The sequence below is a fragment of the Rana temporaria genome, chromosome 1, assembly GCF_905171775.1.
Source record: "Rana temporaria chromosome 1, aRanTem1.1, whole genome shotgun sequence".
Lineage (NCBI taxonomy): Eukaryota > Metazoa > Chordata > Amphibia > Anura > Ranidae > Rana > Rana temporaria.
Window position 1 is genome coordinate 589,805,890 of NC_053489.1, and position 14,536 is coordinate 589,820,425.

General features: G+C 44.4%; 1 protein-coding gene across 2 annotated transcripts in view; it reads right to left on the bottom strand.

The window, feature by feature from the left end:
* FAM114A1 (family with sequence similarity 114 member A1) overlaps positions 1–14,536 on the bottom strand; it is a 66,385-nt gene that overhangs the window by 12,627 nt on the left and 39,222 nt on the right. For both annotated transcript variants that reach the window (XM_040335132.1, XM_040335131.1), the window contains 5 exons: positions 10,365–10,450; positions 9,927–10,094; positions 4,687–4,826; positions 3,217–3,289; positions 1,056–1,109 (listed from right to left, as the gene is read on the bottom strand). In XM_040335132.1, the coding sequence (XP_040191066.1) occupies positions 1,056–1,109; positions 3,217–3,289; positions 4,687–4,826; positions 9,927–10,094; positions 10,365–10,450 (521 nt within the window). The remainder of the gene's footprint in view (positions 1–1,055; positions 1,110–3,216; positions 3,290–4,686; positions 4,827–9,926; positions 10,095–10,364; positions 10,451–14,536) is intronic.

A 14,536-nucleotide genomic window follows, 5' to 3' on the forward strand; every position in this document is an offset into this window, starting at 1 on the left:
ATATTGACAGCATATAGGCATTGTTTTAATCTTTAATAGACAGTTTAGGTTTCCTTATCCTTGTCTCCCATCCTTTTGGTCTGTCTCTTGCCACCGCTATCCGTAAATTCAGAGGATGCATATCAGCATAGGTAGCAAGGACACAAAAATGCGCAAGGTTTAGGTCCGAGGGTATATCACAAAACAAAGCAACCTTATCTGATTGTGTCTATGGCTTGCGGATATTTGTACTAAATCAACACAGTTTGCACTGCTTTATTAAAAGCCCAAAATTATTTTTTTTGGTGATATTAAAAACGTAATTTTAAAAATAAATTTCACCCCTTACGGCAGGTGTATAAATAACCTTGGCCCTCCAGCCCTTTTGAAACTACAAGTCCCATGAGACATTGCAATACCCCTACAATCACAGGCATGACTCCTAGAGGCAGAGGCATGATGGGATTTGTAGTTTCACCACAGCTGGTGTGCCAAGATTTGCCTACCCCTACCTTACGGTAAAGACTGACATGCTCACTCTTTTTGTTCAGATATTCTTCTTGCCTGTTGCTTCAGCTGCTCCCCCTCAGCACTGGCCATGATATCCAGATTAGGGTATCTTTTCCTTTGAAGGGTTCTATAAAGCGGTGCTTTTGCAGCATTTGCAGTGCCATTTTAAAGGATTTGTTTTACCGCAACAGAAGTGCATCTCCCCAGTGTGAAAACATTCACGGATTTTAAATGGAAGCATTTTTCAGGTGCTTTTTTTTTTTTTTTTTTTAACACAGAAGCACTTGAAAAACTCCTCAGTGTGAAAGGCCCCCAAGGAGAGCTCTCCCTGTTTTAGTCTGTTGAACCAGACAGGACCCAAAAGGGAAATTTGCCTTATGTAGACCCTGTCAGAATTTCTAAACCTTTCTTATTCTACTAGAAACTTTGTTTTCAATGCTGATTTCCTGTCACTTCCTGTTCTGCCAGTCACACCTGCCAGAGATAGGAAGTAAGGATATCTGTTCTCAGAGGAGATAAAAATTAACCCAAAAACCCTATAACAGAGAAAGAGAATATGATATTACCTCTAGGTGTATACTGTTAATCATAGGATTCAAGGCTTCTGCCTTGAGCTTGCTCTGTAAAACAAACAAACATTCGGTATTAATAATTACAGGCTGTAAAATAAAACCGCACATCTAGAATTCACGAGAACATGGGATTTATGGTTTAAAGCACAAGACAAAATTACCCCAAAACAATTAAACAAAATACTGTGAAGAAAAGTACCACCTTAAAGGGAAACAATAGAGCATTTTCGTGTGACCGTTTAAGGGCTCGTTCACGCAGGAGGCCAGGCCGCAGTAAAAGCAGGTGGATGAGCCTAGGTTTTACTGCCCCCGACCATCAACCTATACAAAGCCAATGCAGCCAAATCAGGGCTGGACCCATGCTGTGTCCCTGATGCTTTCTGACCACGGCAAAAGTTAAAACGGCATGTCACATTTAGCAAGTGGTACCAGTATTAAGTCTGTCGATTAAAATATTTCCGTTAATTAACACAAAAATACGAATAAAGCTAAAATGGCACTTTAGTCAAAAGACTACGACTAAAACTAAATCTAAATTTTGACATCAAAATTAACACAGGTTATATATCATAACGGTGTCTGTAGTGCATGTTCAAACCTTAATACCATAAATAATATCTTATTCGATTTTTACTCCAGGAGCATATAAGTTTGGCAATTCTAGAGAAATACTTAAAGCGTTTTTTACCCTAGAAAAAAAAAAAATATTGATCCTGTTCCCTTAAAGTATGAGTAACAGCACAGTGCTTGTACTGTGTAATTTGGCCCTGTATCACCTAAAATACCTGGCTGATCCTGCCTGGTTCTGCAGTCCCCTCTGTAAACTGACCACGGTTAATCATGGCTGCTGACCCCTGACACTGTGGTCAGTTTTTCCTCATCCGCAGCTCTCCTTTGTCCTCTTCCCCCCCTCTCTGCCTGTCAGTTGTGTCAGTCTTGCCCCCCTCCCCTCTTGCAGAAATAACTTATTGTCAGGCAATCACCTGTCTTCCTAAATGCTATGTGCCCAGTGAATCCATTAAAAAAATGCCGTTCTATACTGTATTTCATGACCGGCCACCTTGTGTCTTTTCTAGGCATTGCGGTGCAGCTCCGTTGCAAATTCAAGACCATTATCTTCTATGGGTAGGCATCGGATTCGCAGATGTGCTCATTTCTCTTCAGGATTTCTCTCATTCACCTCAATACACTTCCCCCCTCCCCTTCCCTCTCCCAGGTCTTCAATTTGGCAGCTAAAATGGAGATGATCTGCTGAACAGCTCTCTTATCTCTCTGCAGAGATAAGAGAGCTGAAATTCGCACCGCACAAGTGTGAATCCAGCCTGAGAGTTTAAATTTGTATGCAATCAGGCAGGCCCTTGCAATACATGGTTTTGGTAAATCTGAAGCCACAAATCTGTAGAAAATCTAATAGTGTGTATGGGGTCTTAGTAAGCAGAAGGTGCAACCTTCTTATACAGGGCCAGGACACTAGGGGAGGGGTGGCTTCCCTGGGCACTGTTCTATCTCATGATAGGAGGGGGGCACCACAAGGAGACAAGGAGCGTTCCTGCTGCTACAAGCAGACAAGAGTAGTGACAGCGGCATTCTTCTCTTAGCTTGGCACTAAATCTGGGTGGCGGGAGAAATCTAGGAGGTGGCGCGGGCTGTTTTTTTGTTGGTGGGGGGGGGGGGGGGGGATTTGTGGAAAGAGAAGGTTTGAGCTGGGGGGGGGGGGGGGATTGGGGGGGCAATGATTTGTGCTGGCAGGAGGGGGGGGGGTCTGTGCAGGGAGAAGGGGCAATTTATACTTAATAGGTATTCTCCATAGTCCCCCAGAATGTACTGAATGTAGAAACATTCCCTCTCTTGCTCAATATTGAGATGGACTATAAAATTATGGGGTTTGCAGTGATCTGGACTGCTGATGAACTAACATGAACTGCTTGTTACAAAGAAAGGGAAATTGGGGGAAAAGAAGGGAGTAGAGGTTTGGGAGCTCACAAAGGACATTACAAGGAGGCAGAAAAACACACTAAGAAAAAATGTAATGAAAAATAGATTGCAGGGCCATTAAAGAGTGGATTCTTTTTGGAAAATATGGATATGGTTTAGTGCCACTTTAAATTTCAAATTCTTCCTTGAAACCCAAACACAATCAATACTGAATACTCACCCCAACAGTGGTCAGACCGTCAGTAAACCTTTTTGATAAGGATGTTACTTCTTTACACATAGCACAGGTTAACCTAAAAAGAACAAGAAAAGAAATGTACCATTAAAAAAAGAAAATAACACCCTCCACCCCCCCCCCCCCCCACAAAGCTTTTGTGAGACATTTGCTAAAATCCAATAATCTGGGATCTTATTTTTGGAGCCCCTCTTTCTCTAACATCTTGGGTTGTATTGGCTATCCCATAATAAATATTGCCCAGAGCAGGTAGAGTGCAGGCAGAGCTGTGCTCATGATAAAGGTCTGGCCTTTTGGCAGACAAAAGTAAAAAATGGCAACAGAATGAAGTTGGAAAACTGGGATAAGATACAGAATGGAAGCATACGTATCACACACACACACATACACTTTGTGGAGTGGAATATACATCATATTGTTGTCTAGTGATATCAAAACCACCCTTTGGGGCAGATCCACATAGATCTGCGCCGGGTGCAGTGTATGTCAGATACGCTACGCCGCTGTAACTCACTTAGGCTTAGTTTGAATCCTCAATGAATTTGCGCCGTAAGTTACGGCGGCGTAGTTTATCTCTCGCGGCGTAAGGGCGCGGAATTCAAATGCGGCGGGTAGGGGTGCGTTTCATTTAAATGAAGCGCATCCCCGTGCCGAACGAACTGCGCATGCGCCGTCCCAAAAATTTCCCTCCATGCATTGCGCTAAATGACGTCGCAAGGACGTCATTGGTTTTGACGTGAACGTAAATGGCGTCAAGCCTCATTCACGGACGACTTACGCAAACGACGTAAAATTTTCAAAATTAGACGCGGGAACGACGCCCATACTTAACATTGAGTACGCCACCATATAGCAGCTTTAACTATACGCCGGAAAAAGCCGAACGGAAACAACGTAAAAAATGCGACGGCCGCTCGTACGTTCGTGGATCGTCGGAAATAGCCAATTTGCATACTCGACGCGGATTACGACGGGAACGCCACTTAGCGGGCGCCGAAAAATTGCATCTAAGATCAGAAGGCGGATGAAGATGTACGCCTCTCGGATCTAGCCGAGATGCCATCGTATCTTGTTTTGAGGATTCAAAACAAAGATACGACGTGGGAATTTTGAAATTACGCCGGCGTATCAATAGATACGCCGGCGTAATTTCTTGTGGATCTACCCCTTTGTATTTTTCTGCTGTATGGAGTGTAAATTCCAGCAGGATTTAGAGACCCTGCCTTAAATGCCTGCCCAGACAAGAGGGGTGAAGGTAACAGAGCCAGCCAAGAAAGGTGGTAACTGGCCGCTCATCTTCATTATTATCTACATGTAAGAATTCTGTATCTTTATAAAGTTTACAGGTAGCATTCTCATCTCTTCTGTTTATTCAAAGAGATCTATGATGGGAAACCTTGATCTAATATCTACCCTACCTACATTAGTACATTGAAACACATCCGGTCCACTCACTTTGTTAAGACAACAGCTTGGTCCTTCACCGGCTTTTCTATGTCCTGTCCATGAAGAATCAGTTCTGCCACTTTATGAAGCTGTTCAATGCAGCGAGCGGTGATTTCAGCCAGACTTTCAATAGATGTCATGTACACATCCTAAACAAAAGAAAGGGTAGAGCCATTAATGCCATCTACTTTCAGGTTAACAGTAGCTATTTGTCTCCAGTATATCTATGTATGCATGTGAAATAGGGACTTTAGATTGTAAGTTCCTGGAGGGCAGGGACTGATGTGAAGAGATATATATGTAGCACTACCCCCGAAGAAGCTGCTGGATATTTTCGGGTGGCATGTTACCTCCATTTCATCATGTCCAGGGTATATGAGAGCTGAAAAAGTTAATGTCCACACCTTGCACTTCTTTTTCTAAGGTTTATTTTCTGAACTTGATAGGAAGATAAAATAAGTGAATGAAGAGGTGTAAGGGTAACAGGTAAATAGGTTCAGGTGCGTAGTTTCAATCCGGAAACACTCCTGTTTCCAGTGACACTTTCGTCACTAGCCAGAGTGGGTTTTGCGCACCGGGATAGGCCTCTCTCACTAGCCTAGCATAAGGTGACCAGATTTTTAAAATGAAATCCGGGAAATATTTTTTTTTTACTAGTAATGGTGGCAATCAGCAACTCTCTGCCTGTCGCCACCGCTGCCCGCCTCACAGCCTGTCAAGTCTCACTCTCCCGGCCCCTGGCTACTACTGGGTGGGGAGCGGAAGAAGATCACTCTGCCAAGGAAGGCAAGGAGAAAAGCAGGCTGGCGACTGGCCGGGACTTGAGCCAATGCAGAAGAACACACGAGCGGAGCTGAATGGGCATGCACCCGAAACTGAAGAAATATCCTCTCCGCTCCAACCACCACATGATCATCAGAAAGGGGCACAGATAATGAAAAAAAAAAATACACCCCTCCTTCCCCCAAGCTACTAGGAGCGGCGGTGTGGGGGGGTGTAATTCAGATTTTTTTTTTTTATTCTGCACTGACTGTCTTTGAAATTGCCCCAGCCCATGTTCAAATCCTATCTGGGGACAGACTTGGCCCGGGGACAGTGTCCTCAATATGGGGACTGTCCCCTGAAACCGGAGATGTCTGGTCACGCTAGCCTAGCATCCAGGGTGACACACGGAAAAACAAAATGGTATGGTACAGTCTCTGCCACAGACCTTCCCACAGATGGAGACACTTTTTGGTCCAGAATCCTCACAGTACAGGACTCAGCACCCGGATCTCTCCAGAGTAACTTCTTGTAGAACTTGAAACTGACAGGCGATCACCATCCAGCCTTTCAGTAAACGGTGCATCCTTCGATGGAGTTCAAGGCCTCTCTTGAGAAAGCAGCCTAGTACTCGGTCCTCTCCAAGATAGGTCCTTCATCAAGCGGCTTCCTCCCTCAGAACGGACAGCACAGGATCACCTTCCAATGCGTAGACCCAATCTGCCTACTGGGCCTACTCAGAAGATCACAACCCCGGACCAACGTGGTCCCGGAGCCAGGATTACAAGAACACGCACCCCCGGCCAGAAGGGCCACACACGGGGGGGTGGTGGTACGACAGACTCAGGATCAACGACCCTAGTCCAGTGATGTCTGTCCCTTAAGTACCCCTCCCCAGCATGCACAGTGGGACGATCAACCCCACTGATTGGCTGCCGAGGGAGAACACTCAAATCACCCTGACCTAGCTGCTGCCATCCTTAGCCTGGAGTAACAACTACACCCCAGGCGAACAATAGTGGCCATTTACAGCACAGCCATGGCTGGAACAGAAGCAAAATTTGCACAAATCACACATGTCTGAGTAAACTAACTCTCCGACTTCCCTCTAAATTTACAACATCGCTGGCTCAAAAAGAGCGGGCCGCTACATACACTTTATATATATATATATATATATATATATATATATATATATATATATATATATATATACACACACACATACACACACACACACACACATTTACACACACACACACACACACATTTACACACACTACTGTGAAAAAATGTAAGGCAGGTATGGAAAAATGCTGTAAATTAGAAGTATTCATAGTTTAGTCTACAAAATAGAAAATAAATGAACAAAATAGAAAGTAAATGAACAGAAGAGAAATCCAAATCAATATGTGGCGTGATCAACCTTTGCCTTTAAAACAGCATCAATTCTTCTATATACACTTGCACACAGTTTTTGAAGGAACTCAGCAGGTAGGTTGTTCCAAACATCTTGGAGAACTAACCACAGATCTCCTGTGAACGTAGGTTGCCTCAAATCCTTTTGTCTCTTCATGTAATCACAGGCACACTCGATGTTGAGATCAGGGCTGTGTGGGGGCCAAACCATCACTTCCAGGACTCCTTGTTCGGCATTATTCTGAAGATAGTTCTTAGGCCCCTTTCACACCAGAGGACCCGAGCAGACCACTTATTGTTCTCTATGGAGCGGCGGATGTTAGCGTTCCCCATCCGTCCGGCGGATCGGATGACAGTTGGATGGAAACGGACAGGCAGTCCCTTTCCATCCGGCCGCCCTATAGAGAACAGCGCTGATGTGTTAGAGTCCGCTCTACAAAGCGGAGCGGACACGGACCTGTCATCCGCCTCCCCTGCTGAGCTGTCGGATCTGCTTGACGAATTCTGCTCCATTTGAAAGGGGTCTAAATGACATTGGCTGTATGTTTGGGGTCATTGTCCTGCTGCAGAATTAATTTGGGGACAATCACAGGCCTCCCTGATGGTATGGCATAATGGATACGTATCTGCCTCTATTTTAGTATTGAGAACACCATTGACCCTGACCAAATCTCCAACTTCATTTGCAGAAATGCAGACCGAAACTTGCAAGGAATCCCCACCATGCTTTATTTTTGCCTGCAGACACTCATTGTACCACTCTCCGGCCTTTCGTAAACAAACTGCCTCCAGGTACAGCCAAATGTTTCATGTTTTAATTCATCAGTCCAGAGCACCTGCTGCCATTTTTGCAGCACCCCAGTTTTCATGCATAGACAATGGAAACAAGGCTAAGCGACTCAGCTATACATAAAATATGGGCTGCAGAAAAATGTCAGCAGATGCCCTAGCCTAGGGTTTGGCTCCCACACAGCCCTTGTCTCAATATCATCTTATCTAATCCAGTCACCTGCTCCTTATCTATCCATCAGCAGTCATGTGCTCCTACTGAGGAGACTTAAAATGCAATGTTAGACTGCAGTATACAGAGTGCCTTGACGGGTCCTGCAGCTTACACATGCATTTGCGTGCAACTAAACCTCTGTTTTAACACACACTGTTAGACAGGTGAATTTGGTTGGTTGCTGATTGGTCAGTAAGTTTGAGCCTGGATATTCCATGTTTTTGTATGTATATGCGCCCTTTACAGCGCTCCTTATTGTATAGACCAGTCATAGGTAGGGGCAGTGACTTTTGTTTGTTGTAATCTGTCTGGGATTACATGAAGTGACAGAAGGATTTGAGAAAGCCTACATCCACAGAAGATAAGTGCTTAGGGCCAGATTCACAGCTGAGATACTCCGTCGTATCTCTCAGAGTATCTATGCGACTGATTCATAGAATCAGTTACGCATAGATATGCCTAAGATCTGACAGGTGTAATTGTTTTACACTGTCGGATCCTAGGATGCAGTACCGCGGCCGCCGCTGGGGGGAGTTTGCGTCGTAAACCAGCGTTGGGTATGCAAATTAGGAGTTACGGCGATCCACGACGGTATTTCGCGTTCGCTTCGTCGCCGCTAGTCTAGTTTCCCGTCGCAAAGTTAGTCGTCGTTTTAGGTGCCTTAACTTTAGTCAGCAATCGTATTGCTGTCTAAAGTATGGCCGTCGTTCCCGCGTTGAAATTTTAAATTTAACGTCGTTTGCGTAACACGTCCGGGAATACGGAAGTATGCTACGCGCGTCGCCGTTTGAAAAAATGACGTCACTTCGCGCAAAGCACGGCGGGTGTTAAGAAACGGAGCATGCGCAGTAGGTCCGGCGCGGGAGCGCGCCTAATTTAAATGGCACACGCCCATTTGAATTGGCCGGCGTAGGTTTTCATCGCAAGTGCTTGGTGAATCAGGCACTTGCGATGAAAACTTGTGGTGCTGTAACGTATCTACGATACGTTACGCCGCCGCTCAGCTACGTGAATCTGGCCCTTAGTTCTCCAAGATGTTTGGAAAAAACATATCTGCCGAGTTCCTTCAAAAACTGTGTGCAAGAGTAACTAGAAGAATTGATCCTGTTTTAAAGGCAAAGGGTGATCACACCAAACATTGATTTGATCTGATTTCTCTTCTGTTCATTTACTTCCCATATTATTTTTTTTTTTAATAAACTCAATTAAAAAAAAAAAAAAACATTATTTCTGAAAGCATTCTTATATTACAACATTTTTCCACACCTGCCCAAGACTTTTACACAGTACTGTACATACACAGTGCCTAGAGAAGTTTTCATATCCCTTGAAATTGTCAATATTTTGTCATGTTACAACTAATCATAATCGATATGATTAGACCAACATAAAGTGGCACAAAAAGTGGCAACTGTGAAGTGGAAGAAAAATGATAAATGGTTTTCAATTTTTTTTTTTTTTTTTTTGAAAAGTGTGGCGTGCATTTGTATTCAGCCCCCTCAGTCAATACTTTGTAGATCCACAATTTACTGCTATTACAGCTGCAAGTCTTTTTGGGTATATCTACCAGCTTTGCACATCTAGAGAGTGACAATGTTGTCCATTCTTGTTTGTAAAATAGCTCAAGCTCTGTTAGATTGGATGGAGAGCGTCTGAACAGCAATTTTCAAATCTTGACACAGATTCTTAATTAGATTTAGGTCTGGACTTTGACTGGGCCATTTTCTCTTTCCATATATATACACACACACACAAACAGGAGCGGTGGGGAAAACCACATGCGATTCAGACAAATGCGGTTTCTTGCAGTGCGATTTGCGCTCATTTTGTATTGACGCAAATTGCACCGCAAAAATATCGATACTTGGTATCGGCGAGTACTTGACCGAAAGTATCAGTACTTGGTTTTGGTGAGTACTTGACCGAAAGTATCAGTACTTGGTTTTGGTGAGTACTTGACCGAAAGTATCGGTACTTATACTCCCCGATAAAAAAAACAGGCATCAGTGCAACCCTATTAGAAATACTGCACCAGTATGCCCATTGTATGATATATAATGTTTACTTCAGTGGTGATGCCCTTCTGTTGTTCAGCTAGAAGTTCTTCGCTGCTTTCTTTAGGATCTTCTTTCACAAGCTCTATCACCTCCTGGCCATCTGCCTCCGGGTCCTTTGGCGGCTCTTCCGGACACATGCTTTCTGAAGACAACCAATCATGGGCTTTCTTCCTGGCCTGCAGAGAAGAATGCACTAAAAGATTGAACCAGATATCTTTTTAGATACCAATATGTGAATAAATGTGAAATGAAAATGAAAGCGAAAGCATTCCTAAAGTTCACAGGACAATCAGGAAAAACTGAAACGATTAGAAAAGATATAGAACAGGATTATGATCATAATACTAAGAAAAGAGAAAAAGTCAAGAAGCCCAAAATGCAAATATACTGCAGTTAGAAAATTAAGGCGTCAAAATGTATCTATATACAAGAAAAATAGAACTGACCTTATTTAGCTTGTCAGGTGTAGCAGCAACATGGAGCTCAAATAATAATTCAGTAAGCATACTGGCAAACTCTTCTTTCTCTTCCTCTGCACAAAAAATATAAAATTGGAATAGTTAAAAGATTTAGCAATATTGCTTTTGAAAAAGTATCACAGGCAGAGGAATCTCATGCCTCGTACACACGACGGGCAGTGTTGCCAACCGTCCGTATTTTTACGGACGGTTCGTAAAAACGGGCACTTTTTTCCCCCGTTCGTAAATGTCCGTAGTTGCGGGAATGTGCCAGTAAAAATAGCCAAGATCGGTTGGGCTTGGAACTGCGCATGGAGATTAGAGGCAGGGGGCGATGGAGGCAGGGGGCAATGGAGGCAGGAGGAGATTGGAGGCAGGGGGTGATGGTGGCTGCGGTGGCACCGCAGAGGGGGATGGAGGCAGGGGGCAATGGAGGCAGGGGGAGATTGGAGGCAGAGGTTGTTGGTGGCACCATAGAGGGGGATGGAGGCAGGGGGCATGGGGGAGATTGGAGGCACTGCAGAGGGGGTGAAGGCAGGGGGTGTTGGTGGCAGGGGGTGATGTGACTAAATCATTTGCCCTTATTATATCGAAAATAATAAAAATATGTGTTTTTTTACCTTAATATCTACCTTAAATCACATTGCTATTTGCCTAGCGTACTTGTTTGTAGCCTAAATACTGAAATTTGCACCTAAAAATTTAATTTAGTAACTTTTGTGAAATGCCAGTAAAAACGTGGCTGTGCCAGTAAATTTCAATCTGGTAGGTTGGCAACACTGCCGTCGGGAAAACTGTCATAACAGCTTTTGGCCAGGAAAACCAGCCATGTGTATGCTCCATCGCAGTTTTCCCAGACAGGAAAACCGCCGGGAAGAATGAGAGCATGTTCTCTTTTTTCCCGCCGGGATTCCCGGTGTTTAAGCCGGCAGTTTACTTATGGGGAAAACCTGTGGTGGAGCATACACACGGCCAGGTTTCCCGACCAAAGCTCTCATGGCAGTTTTCTTGCCAGGAAACCCGGCCGTGTGTAGGGGGAAAAAAGCTACCGAGCAGGTTCTTGGTTTTTCCGGCAGACTTTTTTCCGCCGGGAAAACCGATCGTGTGTACAAGGCATTAGTCTGTTATTTATATCATAATCCTACCCTTCGGTTATCTCCATTCATTATAGAGATGAAGCTCTCAAAGTGGCCTAAGAACATGGATGTAAAGGTTTTAGATATTCTGTGTAGACTTCTGATAGCAAGGATGCAAAGAATATCACCTCTGTGTACTAGTGGATTGTAAACATGCACAGAACAGAAAAATCTGTTTTGTTTTGGATAGATTCGTTATGATACCAATTTAGTTTCATTGATTCGTTTTGAAATTCATTTAGTTTAGTTTAGTTTATACAATTTTTGAACAAATTCCAAATTTTCGGAACAATTCAAATTCAGACTGGTTGAAAAATTATAGACTGATTTGAATCCTGTGTGAAGAATAGCTGGTTGTTAAGAAGCGGGCCGGGAAGCCGGCAGCGTGTCCTTAACAAACGATGACTCATCAGCTGTCAGCGGGCTTCCACGCTGAGAGCTGAAATGTACACAAAACAATGCCAGGAATAAAAAAAAATAAAAAAAAACCCACACACACACACCATGCCCCCCCTCCCCCCCCCCCCCCCCAATTCACTTCAGGTCCTTAGGGAAATAGAAAAAGTTCATACCAGACCCTTTTCCGAGCATGCAGCCTGGGAGGCCAGGAAACGGGGCGGGGTGAGCAAGCGACTTTGCCCCCCCCCCCACCCCAAAGCACCTTGTCCCCATGTTGATGGAGACAATAGAGTATGGGGTACCCCTATCCATTCACCTAAAAAGTGAGTAAAGACAGAACAGTTTCTGACAATTTTTTTTTTTTTTTAATAAATAAAGTCCCCCGGTGTAGATCCATCCTTAATCACACCATCTGCTGCAACGCCAGTCCCGGAAAAAAAAAGAAAAAAAAAACCACCGGTCTCATCGAAGGCTTCTGTCTGCCTACTCCCCCATCCAACATTTCTTAAATAGCGAAGGGACAGAGTCACCCAATGACATTGGTGGTTGACCCTGCCCCCTTGTGGCATCACTGACCCAGAATGCCCTTCCCTAAACCGAATTGCATAAGTCTAGTGGATTTTGTAGAAGTTTTTTCTTCTTTGCACAGACTTCAGGTGGTCATATACATAGGTGTGCGCAGCCTATTGCATTAGGGTGTGCACTCCAAAGCTCAAACACCTATGGTACCGATCACTTACTGTTTTCATTCCCAATGGGAAGGGGCCGGTAAATGATATATTTACCGGCCTCTTCCCCCACTCTTTTTAAAACTTCCCCAGTGTGTGCCAGCAGCAGCAGCCTTTGGGAGAGAAGAGGAAGGAAGGGGCAATCTGCACTGCACAAGGTGATTAGGGTGTGCCCAGGCACACCTGGCACACCCTGTGCGCACGCCTATGGTCATATAGTAGAGACGCTAGAAACAAACCTGTACATATAAATCCCATCAATTTCACAGGTACACTTTCACACACTTTTGTGGCATCCTTGACCGTTTATCTGAGTTCACCTAGACCCTAATGGAAACTTTACCGTCTTTAGGCAGGCGGATGTCCATTTACATCCGATTACCTCAAATCTATCACGTTCGGCTCTGAAAAAGTACGCAAACCTTTTCTGTTTTTTTCTTTACCTAGAAGGACTTGGATTGGCTGCAGCTGCTGATCAGGAAATATTTTCCAGCATGTCCCTTCAACAGAAGTAAGGATGAGCTCCGCCGTGTTCGCATAGAACACGTGCAGAGCCCGCCAGGAAGTGAGCACGGCGCTGTGCTAATCACAGCCAGGGAGACATTGTCCCGATGCTCGGCTGCAGGGATCGTGAAATGTCTCCCTGGCTGTTATTAGCGCAGCGCCGTGCACACTTCCTGGCGGGCTCTGCACGTGTTCTATGCGAACACGCCGGAGCTCATCCTTAAACAGAAGTCAATCAAATTTGGACGGTCCCTGCCGATCCAGCCGAACTTTGATCAGGGTATGGCCAGCTTAAGGCTAGCCATGCTGGCTACTGTATTCAAGCAGCTATGTCAATTGTGGCTACTTGAATACCTAAACAAGAGACTGCATCGAATAGGTTGCAGTCATTGTTTGGCCGATAATTTTCCTCCCAGGTCCTTAATTTTTTCATTTGAATTTTGTTAAAGTAGAACTATAGTGTGCAAGGAAGGGTAGTAACCCCTATCAGATTTATTTTTGCAATCTCTTCCCCATTACAGAGATTTCCCTTCACTTCCTGTCCCATAGCCAAACAGGAAGTGAAAGGAAATCCCTGCAAATTAAGGGAATCCCTTGGGGACCCCCAGATCATCATCAGAACCAGTGTCCCCATTGGAACATTTTCCCTCTATTACTTTTCCGGGGGACAACCCAAAAATTTGGGGATTTTCTCTTAGTTTCACTTTCAATGATAATAGTAAACAGGACTACTAGAGAGGGTGAATCTCCTTAATGGGGACACAGACAGCAAACACAAATTGACAGGTGTTCTAACCCATCTCTACTATCCAAAAACAAACAAAAAAAAAAGTTTTGCCTTTAGTTATACTTTAAAGTGGTTGTAAACCCACTTTGACAACTTGCACCTACAGGTAAGCCTAGATTAAGGCTTACCTGTAGGTTCAAGAAATATCTCCTTAACCTACACGGTTAAGGAGATATATGCAGATAATACTGCACCGATGTCTGCAGCGCAGGCACACTGAGTGTCCCGGCATTCTGAATGGGATAATGCCGGGATTATGCCGATCCCGTGCGCATGCGCGGGAGTGATGTCATCGCCGATCCGGCCAATCACAGCACAGGATCGACGATACCAGGAAGAAGCTCTAAAGGGACATGGCGGTGGAGGAGGGAAACGAGGAGCGCTTCGGGGGCTTCGATTTCTTTCAGGTAAGTGCCACATAATGAGCTAGTATGCCATGCATACTAGCTCATTATGCATTTTTCTGGCAGGTGTTTTTTTTCAGGATTAGTTTAAGAGGGTTTACTTCCTCTTTAAGCCAGGTAATGCCGACAGGGCAAGCGACAGCTCAAATTTTGAGCCATGTATGGCCAGAGTTTTTTTCCTGAACGATTAGTGCCACCAGCT